Consider the following 21,760-nt stretch of genomic DNA (forward strand, 5'->3'; position numbering starts at 1 on the left):
GCAATATCATATGTAACAGTATCATGTGATAAAATAATACATTAATAGTCCATTAGGAGGTCTAGATGCATCATCCATGCAAGTTTGGTGAAGATAGGACAAATAATTACTTAGATACAGGACCTGTAACAAAAACTTTAACCAGGTCCGGACGACGACGCCGGGGGTGTAGCATATGCTCCCCTTGATTTCGTCTCGATGAGCTTAAAAACGATCCAAACTATCAAGACTAATCAGAATGTGTCATATTTTTTACCCTTGATTTGACATATTAAAAAAAGTATATAATTCATTGTATAAAAGGGGCCGCTTTCATATGTTTAGGGATAAAACCTTTGAAAATCTTTTTATACAGAATGTATTCTACGACATCGACCAGATATTTTGTATATGGCTCCATAAAACTGATTTTATTATATCTATTGTTGCTCAGGTATGCAATATGACCCATGGGCCTCTTGATAAGTGAAACAGTTGATATTGCAGTTTTTAATATCCAGTGTTTAAAACCAAACTTTGTGTAATTTTCTTTCAGTTTTTAGATAGGCCGACAGTAAGTACTCAACAAAACGATAGATCGTTCAAGTTCCCCACCCTCCAAAAGAAAACCACACTCGTAAAAGAATTCCAATCAGTATCCTCCTCCAAGCATTAAAAAAACCATAGCAACTGATTACAAAATATACAAAATTCTATATTTAAAATATCAAAATTCATAAACAACGATATACAAAAATAATGCAGATAAATATCATTTCTCTCAGCACTCATACGCGATGTAGCAATGAAAGTATATACACAATCTTAATGCGTGCTATTCATTATCTAGTTATTCATTTACCACATACACTTACTCACAATAAGAAACAATTCCCCTTTTCAGCACTTAGAAACTCGAAGCATTAAAAAGTTGACGGTTTTACATAATCTTAATTTTCTGCAGTGGACAATCACCTGACGAATATCGCAATGAGAGGTACTTGTATGTCCTTTGTATAAGAGTTAAATATACGAAAAGATCACTGTTTACGAGTGCAAAGAAGCACCACTAAATATTGTACATGAGAAAATTTCGGCAAGACACAACGGAAAGCTCTAGATGTTCTAAAACATTCCGTCTGCACATTTTGATATCCATTCAGGTCTAGTTCTTCTTTGGAGCAAACTGATTCTCAATATGGCACTGAAAAAACAATAATAAATGTCAGATTTAGATATAAATTAAAGTTTTAATTAATGAAGAAAAAATAATTTCATACCACGCCATTCACTCACAATTTCTCTCTGGATAGTACATTTGTTCCTGGGCATTCATGCTTCCTCGAACAGAGTTGGTATCATGAAGCATACCAACATTGTCGTATTGTCTGCCATACACTGAACCTGAAATGGTCAAAGTGGTGATAATTATAAGTTCTTTATCAGTGCTGTGAATACGAGAAAATGTCTTATCATCATAAATTCGAATTACCTCGAATACTTCTATCGTCTACTTGGGACTCCCGCTCCAGTTTGGTATCAAAACTATTGAGGAGATATACTCTGCGCAGTGGACCTAATACAAACATAATAGTGGCGTTCATCAGCAAACCTATAGCAATGGCAGGATCACGCATTTTGTATTCTCCCAGCGTGGCAACAATACAAGAAACGACCCAAACTGGAATGCCCAAAGCGAAGATTCCCAGAATCCATCGCACCTCCCTGTGGTTTTTGATCGATCTCCATGACAGGATACCAAGAATGACACTGAGACTTATGATGACCATTATATACACAAGAGACAGAACAAGACCTTCGTCGTAGAAGTCGTCGGGCGTACAACGCGGCCAGAGCATGTTGTTGTATATGACGCGCTCCATTTTTGGTTCTTCCAGGATCAACCACTCAGCATTTATCAAGCACTGAATCAGCACTAGTAAGCATGCAACAAAGAAGAGACCCAAAGGTTTGCCGAGCTTTTTGTAAGAATTAGAATATTCGACTTCCTTCTCTTTGTTTCGCCAACAGTCCACAACCTTAATAAACAAGGCACTGTAACAGATTGCATAGACAAGCCCTAGACAGAATCTTCGGAGACCGCATACTTCTTCAGTGGCGTGTACAATGAAAGCAAACACCATAGCGTACACTAAAACAATTCCAAAGGACAACATGAAACCCAATACTGTTGTTCCACTCTTGAATGGGTAGTTGACCAGTAAGTATATGAAGATGCAAAGAGAAGCAAACACACCAATACCAGCCAAGGTTGCCACAATAATGCCCCATATATCCCTAAATCTATCGTCGATTTCAGGGGCACTCTCTACTTGGATTATTTGTCCTGTCTGGGCATTGACGTAGCTTCCGTCGTCTAGTTTGTAGTAGGACACACCTGGCGTTCCCTCGTGCTCCTGGAAGTACGTTGTTCCGTCTGCGTTTTGACAGACGCATCGACCTCCGATGGGACACAAAGAAGAAGGTGGAGCCCGGGATAGAGCAAAGCTAAAGGCCTGGTAGCGAGTCTTCTGGAGGACCAGTTCCTGCTGGTAACTACCAATCTGAAGAGAAAGAAATCATATTTATACATACTTTATAAACAATCACAATTCACATACCTACATTTAATATTGCATGTATTAAAAAACCCTAAATACAGTTATTCTAATAAGTCTTTCACCTGATGATAACAATGTTACATGCAAGTTGTAAACTTACCTGTTCATACACGAATTGACCCGTCGTTGGATCTCTGTGAAAGTTAAGAATATTATAGCCAACGTCTCCATATCCATCATCATTAAATCTAAAATTGAAGGATTTGTCGCCCAAATCATCTGGCAGGACTCGATACTGAGCATCAGAGATTCCTTTGAAAATAAGATCCAATTTATCATCTTGAAGAGACAGGCAAGAAGAAATTCCCAAGTTTGATGACTTACAGGCTTCAATGCGGTTTAATCCTTGTGCAATCATAAACACGGATATGATGGTGTGAAGTACATATGGATCCTGAGGTATCATTGCATCTGTGATTTTCTCGTTCCCGGTGCATATATTTGTGTAGGTTTTTCTAACAGCGCTAGTGAGAATTCTACATTGGTGCATTGTTTGGTAAATATCTTCAAACCAATCGGTTGGCAAACCGTGGCGATTTTGGAAAGTAAGAGTCTGGAGAAATTCTTTAAAGCTGTTGATGACTTCGGATTTGATTTGAATAGTTAGGGCACCCTGTGCAACATCTTCATAGCCTTTAACAACAGACATATCATTAGCCCACGTGTCGCTCCCAAACCAGATGAATCGTTGGTTCAGACCTTTTTCTGAAGTCGCTTGCAATAGAAGTCTAGCGTGACTGGCTGTTACAAACAGAACAATAACCCTAGCACCAACTCTCTGGTTCAGATTGTCAATGACCGTTTTAGCATCGGCTAATGTGGCATCCGTCTTCATGGATAATGTAAGAGTAGTACAAGTTTTTTTGTTTGCGGATGTATTTTCGAGGAAAGTTTTAATAGCAGATTTTCCATAGGGGTTCTCCGTATAGACGGCCGATATGTAATCCCATCCAAACTGTTTGATGACTTCCGCCATAGCAACTGCTTGAATATTGTCGGGAGGGACAGTTCGGAGGAAGTAATTGTGGATGGTTTTATCGCTGAGTTCCACAGCAGTTGCACTTTGACTCATGCTAGTAATTTTCAAAGGAGACAAAATACTACTGGCTGCGATAGCATTTTGAGAGTTCTTGGCCAACTGCACAATGATGGTCGATGGATCTACTACCTGGCCAACTCCCTCCTCACCACAAAGTCCTTCGCCACTGAGTAAACTATATAAATCCTGTCCTATTCTACCTGGGGTTGAGCATGTGTCTAATGCCAGACCGCCAAGCTTAAGGGTGGCTGGGAGGTTTACATACTGGTTGACAACGTTCAGGGCATAAAAGAATGCCATCAGATTCTGGAAATTTCCTCCAGTGTCTATCTTTCCACAAGTGTAAGGATTATTGGGATCAGATTCGTGAATATCTGACAAGTACACGACATTTAGCTGGTTGTCGGAGGCGTTGAGCATGTACCTGGAAGGCTGATACTCGGGGAAAGGGCAGGTGCAAGACGCAACTCCCTCGCAAGGAGCATACCACTTGGGGTCATATCTTGCGTCTATTTTCAAATAATCAGTATCGTTGTAGCTTCCAACCTGAAAAAATATAATCAAAAGTTTAATTTTTTCGGTGATAAACTTGCAAATTTTTTATATAAATTATCAAAAAATCATATACCTTTAGTATTTAGTTTGCAACTAGTTCCAAAATGTAAGAAGAAAAACCAAGATTAGAATACGTACATCTTCAAGATAATATGTGCCTGGTAGTTCTGGCCTTTCAAGAGGTTCCCATATATGATAACCACGGTCACTTTGTCCAGTTTCTGTGAAAAAGAAGGGCTGCTTAGTGGCATCTATAAATTGCACCTGCTTTGCACCATTAAGTATCTCTTGGCGTCTTTCACCGCTGGTTCGGAAAAGATTGCATACGCCTAGCGTGTTTGGAGGGCAGATTTTTTCGATAGCTTTTTGAGCTCCCATAGCTGCTGATAAAACTGCATTGACAACATAAAGAACATAGCGGTCTTGAACATAATCTTTGGCGCGTGGTAGTCCATATTTTCTTTGAGGACAAGCTGGTTCGTTTCCACCACCCGACAAAGAACAGTTGTAAACAAGTTCATAATATTCATTAAACCAGGGATTAAAGGTATAAGTATCTGGAGTTTTATCTTCTAGGTATCTGTCAAAGAGTGGAAGATCAGCAGTTTCAATATCAAATGTCACCGCAGTTTGATTACGTTTCATGTTCTCTAGGCCTTCCCATATATCTGGATCTTCGCCCCACTTGTCTGTGCCGATAAACCTAAACGTATTTCTGATGTAATAGTCATTTTCAATAACCTTTAAGAATGGTCTTGGGTCATCAACAAAAAGAATAACAACCTTTGCGTCTAGCATGCTACTTAGTTTCTGCAAGGCAGATTTCGCCTCGGTTTCATCCACCGATCCGGTTCGACCAACTGTGATATTTTGGGCAATGCAAATCTTATTTAAAAAGGCCAAACGTGAAAATTCTTCGCGACCAAATTCTCCAACACTGTCAAAAGAATGAATAACTTGAACATGGAAAAGCTCAAATCGTTTTAAATACGAAACAATCGCCCGAGCTTGCTTGTCGTCTGCTGGAACAGTTCTAATGAAATAACGGTATTTTCTTTGGTCCATCAACTTAAGCGTTGTGGCGCCGTAACTTATTTGCGGTATGCTTAGAGAATTCAGAACATCTGCAACACGAATTGAAGACTCGCTTTCGATAGTTCCGATATATGCATCAAATCTAGCGGGATCTAACACGAAGCCGTTGTTTTTCAGTTCAAGATTTTTGCTATGTATGTTTGCAACAAGATTTCCTGCTCTTTCGGGACTTTCACAAACGTCTAATGCAATACCCCCAAGAGTGACCCTTGGAAGAATGTCCTCTCTGCTGTTGACATAATCAATGGCATAATGGAAGGCTTCCACTAGCTGGACGCCGTGTCTATGGTTAATCTCTCCACAAGTGTACGGGGTCGGGCCTTTCTTGTGAACGTCAAATAGACCTGAAAATTAGTAAAGATTGTTTGAAATCTATTTTACAATTTTTTTTAATAATATTTGGAGCTAAATTCAAAGTATCATTTTAACGGAATAAAAATTCTATTAAAATATAATCGTTTTTGTAATTCCTGACAGTCATACTAAATTCACATAAGTAAAAGCTTGAATATATTTTTACCTATCAACATAATGTCTGCAGGAAAATATGTGAACTTTTCTGCTCCGGTGTCTTTGTCGTAGCATACTGCACAATCTCCGACACAATTGGAGGGAATGTTTGCATAATTCTGGATAGGGAAAGTTGCATCAAGTCGTACAGTCTCGTTGTCAAATGTCCCTTGCTAAAAAAAATCAACATCAATCAACATAAATAAATCATGAAAATAAAATGTTGGCTATCATTCTGAACAAAAATGATAGGTAAATTGACATATTCTTACCTGATTTGGCAAGTAGTTATTCATTATAAAAACTTTCATGTTCTTTTGAATCTCTCTTTCATAGAAACGGAAAGCTTCATTGAGAATGTCCGTGTATATTAATTCGTCCATGAACCTGTTAATCACACTATTTGTGTCAACATCCGTCAGATATCTGGAAAAAAAAGTCCTTTCTTTATTTAATCCGATTCATCAAAACTAAAACCCAAATCATAATGCAAAGCTATTAGACAACCCAATAAGATGGCTTTAGATACCGGTATCTAAAAAATTCTTTAGAAATACAATATATTTTATGCTTAAAATTTCCATCTGATAGTCTTACTTTGAGCAGACAGAATCATAATTGGCTCCACATTTTAATTGAAGAGTTTCATGGACGCCATGAGCAATGGCTTCGACGGCGTGAATTGTTGGCAAAACAGTGTAATCTTCCACAAAGTCAACAGATGCTGAAACAAACATAAAACTCACTAACTCAGGAAATTCCACCTTTTTTAACAAGTACATTACGGGTAAATCATATACCAATTTTTATAATAATGCAAAGAAAACCATTTACTTACATGAAATGATGGGTCTACCATTTGGGTTTACACATGGTGCTGGGTATTTCCAGTTACCCCCAAGGTTACATTTGAAGAAATGCTGGTAAAAGTCGTAGAACCAAGGGTTGTCTGTATAGGTGTTAGGATATTTGGTGCTAAGGTAGTTTCTGAATTCAGATATGGGTGACTGTGACATGCCAAACATCAAAGTCCGTTCGGCGTAAGCTAACAAATTTAACGGAACATTTGAAATCATTGGATTAGACCAAACTCTATTGGCCATAAAGATGATATTGGATGCAGCATTGTTAGTGATTTTCGCTTTCAGCAGATCCTCAATGTAACGATCTGGATCAGCAAAAACGGCCACGACTCGGCTAGTGGAAGACACGATATACTGAATTAGTTGTTCCATTGTACCGTCGGTTACAAACTCATATGAAGCACCGATGCATATACCCTCGGCTTTAAGATATTCCCGGAATTTATCAAGCGAATCTCGGGCACCCTTTTCTGGAGCGTTCAGGGTAATAATGTATTCAAATCTTAGTAGCTTCGCTGTTTGAGCCATTGCTTTCACAATCATACTATCTGATGGTATTGTTCTGAAGAAGTTTTTGAACTCGGTTTTATCATCTAGAACTGGGCTAGTTGCTCCGGGTGTTACCACATGCATCTGGTACCCTGCTGACCCGATCGTTAAACTATTACTATAGGTCAGCCAATGTGTGAACTTTTGCAGCGGTATTGTGAAACGGCCATTGTCTAAAGGATATACTCCAGCATATAATCCTGATAGAATTGTTGAAGCTCTATGGTCATCCATGCATCCATCAAAACCAATTCCACCTAACTTGACGCCAGGATTAAGCTTGACGGAAGCATTTCTAGAGTTGATTCTCTCAATGGCAAATTTGAAAGCTTCCGTGTTTTGGAAGCCATTCTTGTAGCGAAAGTGTCCGCAAACGTAAGGCAGAGAACCTGGATAGTGAACATCGAAAATCGCCGGAATCATGACGTCTCCGGGAATATACATGTAGTCCTGGTTGTTGAACATGTACAGACATGTGGTGCAAACTTCAGTACAATGTGGTGTGATGGTGGTAGCGAGCACCCCTCCGTAGATTAAAATTTGTCCAGTTTGGATTGACAAATCGTTGGTTTCAAAATTGTAACTGCCAACCTAAATTGTAAATGGTTGCATTTAGGTTCTTAATCTTTAATCAAGAATATGATATTATGATATTATCGTATACTCGTAAATTATACTGTAAAATAAAGATGTGACAAAAGAAATTGAGCAACTTTTATATGATGGAAATCATTTGACATATCAGACAAATACATGTAATTACATGTACATATTTTTTAAAGTTAAAAAGAAGAAATAGTTACCTCCACAAATCCCCCATTTTTGAAATTGTGGTATTTGATAAGAAAATTAGCACTTTCATCTTTCATCCTGAATACTTTTCCTGGCTCGACTTCAAATGTAACTTCATCGAGCTTCTGTAGCAGAACCTGGCCTTTGTTAGCAGCAGTCTGGAAGTTGCTGCAGATCCCACTATAACCCGGCCCACAGTAGTGTTTAAGAGTCTCGTCTATAGCATAAGCAGCGGCATGTACTGCTGCCACGACTGGGAACACAGCCTGAGTGACAGCAATGGTATTGAGCTTGTTCGTGATTGGATTCAGATTGGAATCAGCGCATACCGTCTGATAGGATCTCATATTTGAGGCATCCAAAGAGCAACTATATGCATGCTCGTATAATTCTTTGAACCAAGGGTTTGTGGTGTATGTCAGAGGTTGAAGGCCGCTAAGATGTTGGATGAAGCCGCTCATATCTAATGGATCGGCATGGACTGTCCACAACCCATCTGCAATGTCTTCAATGCCCGTCACGTGTTGATTTTCTGTCAAGTGTGAGAAAAAGTGAAACATGCCACCACCACTACTTGTTTTAACGGTGGTCAAAAAGCTCCGTAAATCCGTGCTGTTCGCCAGAATAAACACTGGTCTGACATTCATGTCATGCTTGAGATTGTTGAATGCGTCCATCATATCGCCATCTTCCCCAAAAGAAAAGCGAGAAACGACACATATTCCTTCCTCTGCTGCCAGCATTTTGAAATCTTTGAAGGCTATGTCATGGTACTCATCATTGCTTTGAACAACCTGGACATAGTTCCATCCTAGTCTTTTCAACATAAGAACCACTGCTTTCAAAGTGTAGTAACTCGATGGGAAAATATACCGGTAATATGGATATTCCTGGAGTTTGGTTGATGAAGCGAAATATCCCAAAAGTGGTCTTTCCAGATCATTCATTAGAGATGCTAATGGAAGGGTGTTGAAGAGCGCCTCTGCTCCCATGTAGGCGTCAATTGTGTTTGGGTTTAATGTATTATTTTTAGAAGAATCCACAATGGTACGTCTACGTTGGTGAACCTCTGTAACAAGTAACTTTCCAAGCACAGGACTCATGCAATCATCAAAACCAAGCCCGCCGAGCCTCACGTTTTTTAGTATACCTTTGCTATTTACTTGCTGAATGGCATATAGCATTGCTTCCGACATTATCGTCCCTGATCTGGAGTCTCCAAAGAAAAGTCCACATCGAACGGCCTCGGCGCCAGGGAAGTGAGCAGAGAATACTCCGTTGATGATGATGTCTCCAGGTTGGTATATGTAAGGGTATGAGATTGGTTCTCCTAAACATGGAATGCAGCCAGTGCTGGGACACACGGAGGACGGCGGTGGGCTCAGGGGATTGTCCCTTCCCTCGTCATACATCCGTATTCTGTTACTGAAGATTTCCAGACGCCCGTTCAAATGAGACCCAAGCTGTAAAAACCAGTGACAATATATTGAAGGGGGATATCATTGTTTCTGTGAATCAAATTTCAACAAGAGGCCCATGGGCCACATTGCTCACCTGAGGAACAATAGGTATGATAAAATCAGCTTAATGAAGTCATAATACAAACTATCTGGACAATGTACAATAATACATGTAGATCCTGTATAAATAAAATCCACCCCCCCCCATGGATAGTCTTATGTTTATAATCATTAGTCCCTTTTCTAACAGGATGATTTTATAGTCATATCACATGTTGAGTATTGCAGTTCTCAAAAAGATCCTTATAACAATTGTTTTTATATATGGGTTATAAACCTACATCAAACTCTGAACCTTCTTGTGAGGCCAAAGAATTGTCCTGGGGCCAAAGTCTTAACAATTATAAAGAATCATCTGGCTGATTAGTTTCTGAGAAGAAGATTTTAAAAGATTTCCTCTACATATTCCTATGTAAAACCTTCAACCCCCCCCCCCAATCCATTGTGGCCCCACCCTACTCCTGGGGTGTTATTATTTTCACAACTTTGAATCTACACTACCTGAGGATGCTTCCACACAAATTTCAGCTTTCCTGGATGATAGATTTTTAAAGATTAACTCTATATATTCCTATGTAAAACTTCGATCCCTCCTTATTGTGGCCAACCTTACCCTCGGGGGTCATGATTTTCACAACTTTGAATCTACACTACCTAAGGATGCTTCCACACAAGTTTCAGCTTTCCGTTCTGATTAGTTTCTTAGAAGAAGATTTTTAAAGATTTACTCTATATATTCCTATGTTAAACTTCGATCCTCCATTGTGGCCCCACCCTACCTCCGGGTATTATGATTTTCACAACTTTAAATCTACACTACCTGAGGATGCTTCCACACAAGTTTCAGCTTTGCTGGCTGATAAGCTTACGAGAAGAAATTTTTTAAAGATTTACTCTATATATTCCAATGTGAAACTTCCATCCCCCCATTGTGGCCCTACCCAACTCCCAGGGGTCATGACTTTCACAACTTTGAATTTACACTACCTGAAGATGCTTCAATACAAGTTTCAGCTTTCCTGACTGATGAGGTTTAGAGAAGAAGATTTTTAAAGAAGATTTATTCTATATATTCCTATGTAAAACTACGACCACCCCACCCCCCCCCCCCCCCCCCCATTGTGGCCCCATCCTACCCTTATGGGTCATAATTTTCACAACTTTGAATCTACACTATCTAAGAATGCTTCCACACTAGTTTCAGCTTTCCTGGCCTAATGGTTCTTGATAAGAAGATTTTTGAAAATTTCTCAATTTTTTTCATTAATTTCTAATTATCTCCCCTTGAAAAAGGACGTTGCCCTTTTTTCACAACTTTGAATCCCCTTTGCCTAGTGATGATTCGTGCCAAGTTTGGTTAAAATTTGCCCAGTAGTTCTTGAGAAGATGTTGAAAATGTGAAAAGTTTACGGACAGACAGACGGACGACAGACAAAATGTGATCAGAAAAGCTCACTTGAGCTTTCAGCTCAGGTGAGCTAAAAATATAATATGAAATATTAGTACTCACTCTTCTGAACTTGAATGGCATGCTTCCGGGATAATCATTAAAATTATAAACATCGTAAGTTGGGTCCATAATATCTCCATTGGCGTCAAACTTGACTTTAGCGGGAGCATTATAAGGCTCAAGTCCAACTGATGCTAAGCTTTCAACTCTTTCCTTTTTTGTGTAAGTAAAATCAACGGCCCGCAAATAGTTTTCATAGAATTCTTTAGTCGTCATGGCAGACAAGGCGGCACAAAGACCAGGCGCTCCATTGCATTTGTCCTGATGCGCCTTTTTAAAGGCGTAAGCATAGCCATATACTGCATGAACAGCGGGTTCCACAAACTGGTCCTGGACAAATGAGTTTCGCCTCTCAGATTCGGTCAGTGTTGTACAGGGTGTTTTAGAAGTGAATTTAGGATTGGTATTCCCGGGCAGACGACAGTCGTACTCTGTCATGTACCAATCTTGAAACCACGGATTCTCTTGGGATGGACTGTTCACATCTATTCTAACCCAGTGGTCTTCAAACTCGATGATTTTTCTCGATCCTGATAGAACGGATATTATACCTCTGGGATATTTCTGATTATTGAATCTATCAGACAGGGATATACTATCAGTGAATATCCATTGAAGTTTTCCTGCACCACTGTATCCTTCGGCTCGTTTCAACAAAGCATCTGCAACAGTTGATCCACCCAGGTAAATGACGCCAGTCGCTTTCGTTGATAGAATTTTGGACAAAATTCTATCCATAGCAATTAAACTGACATCGTCTGAAGAGATCGATATTGCCATGGTCAGACACTTGTCAGCGGCTACCAGACGAGGCCTCAGTTCAGCCAATGCTTCCTTACCGTAAGTCTCATCAGTATAAACAACAACTACGTATTTCCAGTTTACTTCGTTCATGAATGCAATTATAGCCTACAAGTAAACATTATATATCATTATAAAAGAACGATATATTTATACTTTGTGGGGTTTTTTGAACTGAAAAGCATACTCACATCCATAAGAGGGCCGTCTGTTGGTACTGTCCTCATGAAATATGGGAATTCCTGTGTGTTACTCAGCTTAGTCGCGGTGGCAAAAGGTGACACTAGTGGAATATTGTGGGCTGTCGCAAAATCACTCAGTTCTACTGCCACTGTACTAGAAGTACCGCCAACCAGTCCTGTACATAATCAGAATAGTCATAAATTACAAAATATTGTTATTAAATAATGTTTCTTTTATATTACATATTTTAATAAAGTGGATACTTTTTGTTTATAAGTAAGGCATTTACCCAGCATAACGTGTGATCCATTTTTGACACAGTCCCTGGACTCCGCACTGAATTGTGGGTACAATTCCTGGGCACTACCAATAGCTAAGGATTTTTGCGAACAATAGTCGTAAACCTTCATGCCTGAAAATTAAGAGAACGTGAATGTTATTTGGATATGCTTAAAACGTGTTTGAGACTAAGTAGAGCTGATGCATTTGCATTTATCTATTATTCTGGAGAGTCAATTCGTCATCTACTAAAGATTGCTTTCGGTGGCTTTCTGAAGCTGGACATATTGTTACATACAACATGATCTTGAAGAAAAAGTTGAAATACAGTAAAACATCAATAAAAGAATTTCATATCAATATTAATAGAATAAGGGGCCTAACAAAGACTTATAAAACGAACAACATAATTTTACTTCGTATACCAATTGATCAAACAAAATATTCTCGTTTAAGGTGCATCGTTCTGAGACTATATTTACTGACAGAATTTTTTTTGGGTGTCCATGAGTTCTATAATTCTTTTTCCAAAGACTCAGGAAAATAACTCAGGTTTTTTGGGGGTTTCATTTGTAGAAAACTGCAAAATCAGAATCGTTTCCGTTTCTAACAGCATTTACTACCACTGAGTGCAGCACAAAAGGAGAAAAAATATGTATCTTATAAAACCCTACTTTATAATATCAAAACAACCTAGTATATGCCATACTTGAATTTTCCTTAAAATTTTGATTCGTTCCGGGTCTAAAAATAAGCCAATCATTATTGCTTTTTAAAATTCAAATATACCGGTATATATATATGCAGGAGTTACGTAAAATGCAGCTTACCTAGTTTAACCCCGGGGACGTAGCTGTCAGTCAAAAACTCTCCATTCAATACTGTGTTCTTTTTGTTCAATCTATCCAAGGCCCAGCGAATTGCCTCGTAGGATTGCATCGTTCCTGTCAATTCAGACAAACGGTTTGTTGGTTTTCATAATGATGTATTTGATGATACATGTACATCAATAATTTCATATTTAGTTAAAATGTACTCTTCTAAAATTTTGAATAGGTAAAAAATAAAACTACCTGTTGAAATATCGCCACACCCGTATCCGTTTGTTCCTATCCTTCTCATAGCAATGATGCCCCCGATCATTGCCTGGGCTCCGTCCTGTATGATGGCGGACTGACCCCCGGCGGAGCACGTGCTTTCTCGCAGAACTGTCGTCTGCGGCTTGGATACGGCGAAAGTGCAGCAGAAGACCAACCAAACACGAAGCATCTGTATAAGATTGTATTGTATATTAAGAAAAGATTCTTTCTACTTTGTATTTAATTGCCTTCATTGATCGATCATTTCATACATTGATTTTTCTCTTTGAAAAATCTGTCAAATCGCTAGAATCTTCGTGACTCATTATAGATCTACACCAAAATAAAAATTGAAAAGAATCTCAGTTGAGTATTCTTCAAAGTTGGCCATGGGATGTACATTTCAAAGTGTTTGCAAAATACATATATATTAAGCTATTACATGTAGTTTGGTTAATCGCAATGTATTCATTTCAACAATCAGTTTTGTAAACTTGATTTCTATAACTTTGGTTATAACTTTTGATTTTTCCAAATCCAATTCACGTTTTAAAGGGAGATAACTCTAAAATCATGAACTTGTTCCAACAGCTCTGTGTCTTTATTTCTTTTCAGTATGTGACTTTACATTTTACGGTTTCAAAAATAAAACTATTATACTACCAGGAAAAAAGAAAAAAGGGTTGACAATGACAAGAATTATGATGCACGGTAATAAAAAAAAAACCAATCACTATCATAATGAAAGTCAGTACAAATGCACATGTACACAAGTTTAAAGTTAATCAATGAAACAATTAATGTTAGCAAATGAAAACTATGATGGTTTTTCATCGATTTTTCATAAGAATTAAATTCAAATCAATATTGATCATATTTTATCAATAAATTGTACGGTTGTTAAATCCATCTACAGACACAAAAAAACATGCATACATGGATCATTGATATATCAATTGATATATCCATAATGTCCATTTGTAATCATATTCGATACAATTATATTATAGTTTCAATGCATTTAATCAAATGTAACCAATGACTTAATTGAACTGAATGAGATTTTCTGACTCTGCATCACACCCTTATTTCGACAATAACAAACCGGCTCAACATGGGACATTCGCCAGTATTTATCTTCTAATTCAATGAAAATCCTCACCTTGAGCTTCTGTGAAATCATCCCTCTAAATTAATTACAAATCCCTGCCCCTGTAGCCAGGGTATGCGGTCACTAATCGGGTGTAGTAGAATTCCCTACCCTCTCTCGCGTGTTTTGGGTGTCTCGGTGTTTATTTTTAGATTTTCGATCGATACACTACCTGCACATTTTCTATTCATTCAAACCAGTCGGACAAGTTTTCCAACAAGTTATTTTTAACCTCAGTAGGCGGGGCTAACAGGTATTTAATGAAGTCGTCACGGCCGAGTTATTTTAATGCAATGATAAATCGTACCTGAAAATTTTAAGCAAATGAAAAAAAAAACCCACTTTTGATCATTTTGTGATTTCCTAGCAATTTAATTGTTTGAAATCATAACACATTAAATCCATAAACCTATTATTAAAGTTATTGAATAGTGACTTCATAGTCTGTAGTTTAGAAGAAAAAAAATTGCTAACTTTTACGCATTACTTTAAGAAACCATTACATAAAAAGCGAGCGATCACAATACTTTTAGAAACCATTTTAAACGGCGCGCGATCACAATTTAAGTAAAAAATAATATTTTTTTTTTTTTTTTTTTTTAATTTTTTTATTTTTGTTTACACATAAATCCACATACACACATATTTCAGACATATTTCATACATTTCAAGATTCTACATATTGTAATAACTTATTAATCTAAAGAAAACATATTAGCCGTGTAGTGTAAAAACGTGTTTTTTTGAAAAAAAATAAATAAAAAATAAATAGATGATAGCAGTAAATGAAAAGAGAAAAAGGGAGATACAGAAGAAGATACAAAAATACAAAAGAAAAAAAAAGGGGGGGGGGGTACATTATCAATATATTTGTTCAAGTCAATATAATTTTAAAAAAAGAAAGAAATAGTTTAAGCAATCACAGATGTCCTAAAACTTGTTATAATTTCTCACAAATTGTTTGCCAGTGGTTTTCATAATCTGAGTATCTACAGTTTTTCAATAGCATATATTTTTCAAGCAGAATCCTGTTTTTTTATTATTTGTTTTACTAATTCAAAACTTAGATGAGGGTTTTTGTTATATTTGGTAGCAAAAATATACCATTTAATAACCATCAATATTAAATTATACATTTTATAGATGCTTTGTTTTAGAAATTTACCAAATAAAACAGATTTCCTATCAAAAACTATGGAAATATCAAATTGATTTAAAAACCATTCTTCAATATTACACCATAGTTCTTTTACATAGAAACATTCATAAAACAGATGATCAATTGTTTCAATATTTGTTTTACAGAAGCTACATAAGGGAGAATCAATTAATTTCAACTTGTGCAGATAATAATTTGTAGGTATAATTCTATGTAAAATTTGATATTGAAGCCAGTTGAGTTTACTTTCTTGGACCGCTTTAAAACAGAGACAGTAGATTCTATTCCATTCTAAATCGGTGAAATTTTCTCCAAGATCTCTCCATCTAATTGATGATGTTATCGGTTCTTTTTTATTTTCGATTAAAATGTTATACATTTCCTTACATCCTTTTGTATTCCTATAAAAAAGATAAATAGAGTTTGGAATCTTAGGTCCATGTTCTTTGCTCATATCTGTATTATCTATGTGTTTTTTTACAGCTTTTTTTAGACCTGCATATTCAATAAAATTTGTATTCACTTTCATGTTTTTTAGTATTTCTAAGCTAAGAAAATTCCCATTACAGTCAAACAGATCACTAGTTAGTGTAAACCCTACTCTAAAATATTTTTTTAAAAATACTGAGGAATTTCCTATCAGAATGTTTGGGTTGTCCCATAAAAGTTCATTATTAAATTGTTTTTCAGTTTGTTTACTTGTTGATTTTATTACTTTTGCCCAGCTAAGTAACACTTCTTTCCAAAATAGATTTGGTATTTTTCTAATCATTTCAAAAGTAAAATCTAATCCTCTTTTCCATAAATCAGATATTTCAATTTCTAAGGTTGTTTCTAAAAGTTTTACCCATTTTGCATTAGAATTAATTAATCTTTTTATCCAGCTGGATTTAAGGGCAATGATAAATTCTGGGTAATCAATCATTTTTAGCCCTCCATATTTATAATCTTGTATTACAGTGTTTTTCTTTATTTTATGCATGTTGCATCCCCATAGAAAGTGGTACAAATCGTTTTCCAATTTTTTTATCAAGTTTGTATCTGGATTGGGTATACTTAATATTAAGTGATTTAATTTTGGTATAATTAATGATTTTATTATTTTAAGTCTCCCTATCGGTGTTAGCTTTCTATGTTTCCATTGATTCATTATTTTATTGATTTCTGATAATTTAGGAGAATAGTTTAGCTCGGACATTTCTTCAAGGTTAATTGAAAATTTAATTCCGAGAAGGTCAAATGCTGTGTTGTTCCAGTCTAGCTTCCATCGAGTATGGTGAAAAACATCTTTAGAAAATTTTTTGCTACCTATCCATACCATTTTTGTTTTTTGGAAATTAATTTTAAGACCAGATATATTTTCAAAGAAGTCTAATTCTCTTAGAATGCCATCAAGTGTTAGGGGAGAGCCATCAGAAATAAGGGATGTATCGTCTGCATATTGGGACAGCTTATATTCTACATTTCCAATTTTAATACCTGTTATGTCTTTATTATTTCGAATTATTATTCCAAGAATTTCTGCACATAGGAGAAAGAGATAGGGCGATATAGGGTCTCCTTGTCTGCAACCTCTTTGAGGGTATATGTAATCTGAGCTGAGCCCATTCTGTAAAACACATGACTTTATTCCTTTATAAAATGTATTAATCCATTTTTTGAGCTTATTACCAAAGTTGAAAAAATCTAATGTTTGATTGATAAATTCCCAGGAAATTGTGTCAAAAGCCTTTTCAAAATCTATTAGCATAAGCAGTCCAGGAATTTGTTTATAATCTGTATATTGTATAATGTCATAGATTAGTCTTATATTTTCTCCAATAAATCTTCCTTTAATGAACCCAGTTTGGTCTGTATTTATTAGTTTATCTAAGTGTACTTTAATACGTTCTGCTATACATCCTGATGCTATTTTATAGACAACATTTAAAAGGGTAATAGGGCGCCAATTTTTCAAATACTGTTTAGGTTTTCCTGCTTTTGGTATACAAGTAATTATACCAAGTTTATTATGGTCTGAGAATTGACCTATTTCATAAGAATTATTAATAGCTCTAGTCACAAAAACACCAATGTCTTTCCAAAAAAACTTAAAAAATTCACAGGTGAAACCATCTGGGCCGGGACTTTTGTCATTCTTCATTTTTTTCAGAAAATTATAGACTTCAGTATTATTTATTGGTCCCTCTAAACTATCAGATTCTTCTTTTGTTAACTTTGTTACATTAAATTTGTTTAATTTTAATCGGAAATCCTCTGTATAAATAGTCTCTCTTTTTCTATAAAGATTTTCATAAAACATTTTAATTTCATTTAGAATTTTGAATTGGTCGGTAATAATTGACCCGTCATCTTTTTGTATTCTTGGAATTTGTTTGCTAATATAGTTTCTCGACTCTAGACTCAAAAAATACTTGGTGGGTTTTTCTCCTTCTTCAATCCATTTAGCTTTGGATCTTATACATTGTCCTTTTAATATATTACTCCTAATTTGCTCTAATTCATTCTGTTTCTCATTAAGTTCGGCAATTGTGTTTTGGGTTAAGTTTTGCTCAATTTCAGTTATTTCTTTTTCCAGTTTTAATTTTCTTTGATTTTGTTTTTTCTTTTTGTAACTAGCATAAGAAATTGTTTTGCCCCTAATTTCCATAAGTAATGTGTCAAGAAATAATTGATCATTAATTGTAAGGCAGAGATCTTCATTTCTAATTGTACTGATACTTTCTTTATTATATACATGGCATGAGTATTGACATATTATGTTGTTTAGTAATTTTTTAATGATATTGATGTAGTCTTTATCGGTTAGGAGTGAATTATTAAATTTCCAAAAACCTTTCCCTTTTATAAATTCATTTAAGTAAAAAATAATATAATGTATTAAATTTTAACTATTCTGCTTAACTAAGGTATATCTAATGGCATATAATTTGTAATGTAAATCACAAAGTCATAAAGTCTGCAAATTGAAAAAACAATAAAGCGCTTAAACCAAAACAAGACACGAGAAATTTAACTCTCGCCAATCAGATTTTGGTTATCCGTTAGAAATATCTTAGTGAAGCATAGACAATAATATTGAAAAATGGAAAAAATAATTTTTTTTGCAAATCGTGAACATGTCTTTTAAAACAAATCTCACGTATACATTTTAGAGTTATCTACCGTTACCAACATTGCCTAGGAAGGATTGGGCAAGAACTTACCATAATTGGTCCCAGGATCGGGGAGGGGATAGGGCTCTGGTGTTAGGACAATATGGCTCCATTGGTCATTTTGTGATTAAGTAACATAATAAAATTTACAGGGTAACCGAGATCAATGGAGATTACGTTGTTCGACGCTATTTTTTTGTTTTGTTTTGGTTTCATGAGTTAAGGTTTAATTGTCAAATTGAGAAAGAACAAGATAACAACATTTAACATTATCAATTTAATATTTGATGTTTATAATACGTCACAAAACACTGATACAGTTAAAGCTTATCAGACAAAGAAACCCCGATACAAAAGCTCCTTTATAGAAAAGACATAAAGGATAGATGGAACAACATCAAACTTTAATATCTACATTACATATAGCATGGGAGGCTCCAAAGATCGGCTTTCACATGAACATTCTTATCATAAAATAACAATTAAAAATCAATTGACAGTTGTGCAAAATTAACAATTGAATAACAAAATCAACAGACACCAAAGCGACTTTCTTAAGAACGACTCAATATATCTATATATTACAGTACATAACATGTTTAGGCTACATCCATTTAACAAGTCTCCTATAGTTCACTACAATGATATGAGTGTGAGATAAACAGGGGAAAAATGAATAAAAATTCTACAGCTGATGGTTTTGAAAATTACATTAAATAGTATAATGCATACATCTTACACACATGTTCTGTAAATAGGATATGTAATGCAATTTAAACAGATTCTTTTTTTTACTAATGGCGATTATTTAATACATGTATTACTAAATGCAAATTTGAAAAAAAAAAAAAAACTTTTGCCATTCTTGATATGAAACACCCTAATATTTTTACGGTACACATACAGGTACATGTATATAGCCATTAAATTTTGATTATTGTGAGAATAAGTAGTTTAAATATAATTTAAACAAAAAATTTTAAGCACTGTTTGATATGATATGCCTATGAAAACACAACAGTACTATAGAAATTATACCGAATTCTTGCCTATTAATATAGAAATACTGATCCTCTACTGATATTTTCCACTCTATGAAAGGAACTCTCCAATCAGAGCCTTTTTTCTGTATATATCTTAAGTTTATTTGAAGATTGAAAAAAAAAACCAAAACTATTCATGCATGAAAATGGAGCATTAAAATACCGTAGTTCTATGGTGGTCATTTTATCAACTATTTCTGATTCACATAAATTATGGATAATTGCTATTAATAGTAAAAAAAAAATCAGAAATGAAAAAAAAAATCATGAACCTTCTAAACCTGGATTACATATTTTTCGATATGAACCTGATGATCACATACATGTATTGCACAAATAAGATAAATGTACTGTCTACATCAATACATTTACATACCCTGATAAATCAAACATAAAAATCAGGATCATTTTTGTAACAATGATGGTAAGAACATATATATTCATATAGCAAAACATTTTGGTTTCCTTTGCATGTCAATACATGTACTATTGTAAGGAGAGGACAAAAATAGGCCATGCCTGCTGTCCGATCCTATCTTATCTTGATATGAAATATTGTTTAAACTCTAATGTATTATTGTTTGACGTTGGTTTTAACTTTACACATTAACCAATATCTCTATGGCAATATATATATATATATATATATATACAAACTGGAGAAAAAAATCCAATATAGTACCATGGTCCACTGATATTAATTCTCCATTTTTTTTTACTACTATGAAACACTATACCTAACATGCAAATCTGGTCCATCAGATTTTTGTTAATAAATTAAAAAAATAATTCCTTTTAAAATAGTTATCAAAATTAATGAATTTTCTATAAACAACACACACATATACATGTTTAAATTTATACTCATGATAAAATTTTACAGCATTGATGTTCCTTATGGTACATATTGGTAAAGGTTTTTGACGGGCATTGATTCTACGAAGGCAAATATATATATACACACACACACCCGAGATTCATTTCAACTACCAGTACATATACTTGGTTTTGTTGGAATCTCTCTCTCTCTCTCAAAAATTGATAGATGATACTCAACATAATATCCAAGATGCCTCTATAATTCTTTTACAATGTAATACTGGATTTTGCATATTATGGAATAAAAGAAATGGTTGGGGGGGGGGGCGGGGGGGGAATAAGTCAAAACTTTATGAATAAATTGACATCATTTACATCCACACCTAAAAGCACCATTATTGAACTCCCAATATGGGGTTGCATAGTTCATATATTATAGATTGTCTTTTCATTTTTTTTTTCAAATGTCATGGTTTTATAAACAAAATGAAAGACAATGATAATTTCCAATTCAAACTGCATGTTCTCTACTGTTCAAAAAGAAAATTCAACAAACTGATGGTTTTCCAGATCAAGTTTTAAATACAATAAACATGTACTTTATACAATAACATAAGATTTTAAACATATTCATCAATTACATTACTGGTAATTTTATTAACTTTCATCTTCCACTGATCCACCCTTTTCTCTCTATCTGTAATACTACACTCCCATGTCATCCACTCTTCTACACCAGTCTGTCATCTCCGTGCATTTCAATCGTGGAGGACTCGCATCGTCGGATGTTCCGCCCGCTGGCTGCTAGCTGCAGGAGGAAATAGAGCACCCCTGCCTGTAGGAACACGTCCTGGGCGTCCTGCATCAGCTGGGAGGGGGTCTGGTGGTCACTGACTGCTGGGTGGAGCAGAGTGGGGCCAAACACTGTAGACAGGTTACTGAGGGACATCTTATTCTTATCCTCATGTTTACTGACTCTGTAACGAATATGTAAGAATTATTTTGAGGCACATATAATTATATGTCATGAGTTCAAATTTATTTACTGTACTGGTTTGA

The 21,760-nt window shown here is 35.5% G+C and overlaps 2 protein-coding genes across 3 annotated transcripts in view; both read right to left on the minus strand.

The window, feature by feature from the left end:
• Positions 1-673: 673 nt before the first annotated feature.
• LOC105330432 (uncharacterized) lies at positions 674-14,696 on the minus strand. The gene is made up of 16 exons (XM_011432106.4): positions 14,538-14,696; positions 13,370-13,565; positions 13,127-13,240; positions 12,307-12,429; positions 12,026-12,192; positions 11,034-11,942; positions 8,015-9,466; positions 6,638-7,802; positions 6,397-6,523; positions 6,072-6,225; positions 5,810-5,972; positions 4,333-5,633; positions 2,701-4,185; positions 1,472-2,543; positions 1,276-1,383; positions 674-1,183 (listed from the first exon to the last, which is right to left on the minus strand). The coding sequence occupies exons 1-16, from the start codon at positions 14,556-14,558 to the stop codon at positions 1,173-1,175; spliced, it is 8,568 nt and encodes a 2,855-aa protein (XP_011430408.3). The 5' UTR covers positions 14,559-14,696; the 3' UTR covers positions 674-1,172.
• A 4,405-nt stretch (positions 14,697-19,101) lies between these two features.
• LOC105322891 (active breakpoint cluster region-related protein) overlaps positions 19,102-21,760 on the minus strand; it is a 30,792-nt gene continuing 28,133 nt past the window's right edge. For both annotated transcript variants that reach the window (XM_011421793.4, XM_011421794.4), the window contains one exon: positions 19,102-21,678. In XM_011421793.4, coding sequence (XP_011420095.2) covers positions 21,432-21,678 — 247 coding nt within the window. In that variant the 3' untranslated portion in view covers positions 19,102-21,431. The remainder of the gene's footprint in view (positions 21,679-21,760) is intronic.

Source organism: Magallana gigas, chromosome 3 (genome assembly GCF_963853765.1).
Source record: "Magallana gigas chromosome 3, xbMagGiga1.1, whole genome shotgun sequence".
Classification (NCBI taxonomy): Eukaryota; Metazoa; Mollusca; class Bivalvia; order Ostreida; family Ostreidae; genus Magallana; species Magallana gigas.

What these genes read in the sequence shown, in the direction of transcription:
- LOC105330432 (XM_011432106.4), bottom strand. Translation starts at nt 14,558, where the DNA reads ATGATTTCACAGAAGCTCAAG. An exon ending in CGTCCCCGGGGTTAAACTAG is followed by an intron (nt 12,430 to 13,126) that starts GTAAGCTGCATT and finishes CTTAATTTTCAG; the next exon opens with GCATGAAGGTTTACGACTAT. An exon ending in TATGATTCTGTCTGCTCAAA is followed by an intron (nt 6,226 to 6,396) that starts GTAAGACTATCA and finishes TTTTTTTTCCAG; the next exon opens with ATATCTGACGGATGTTGACA.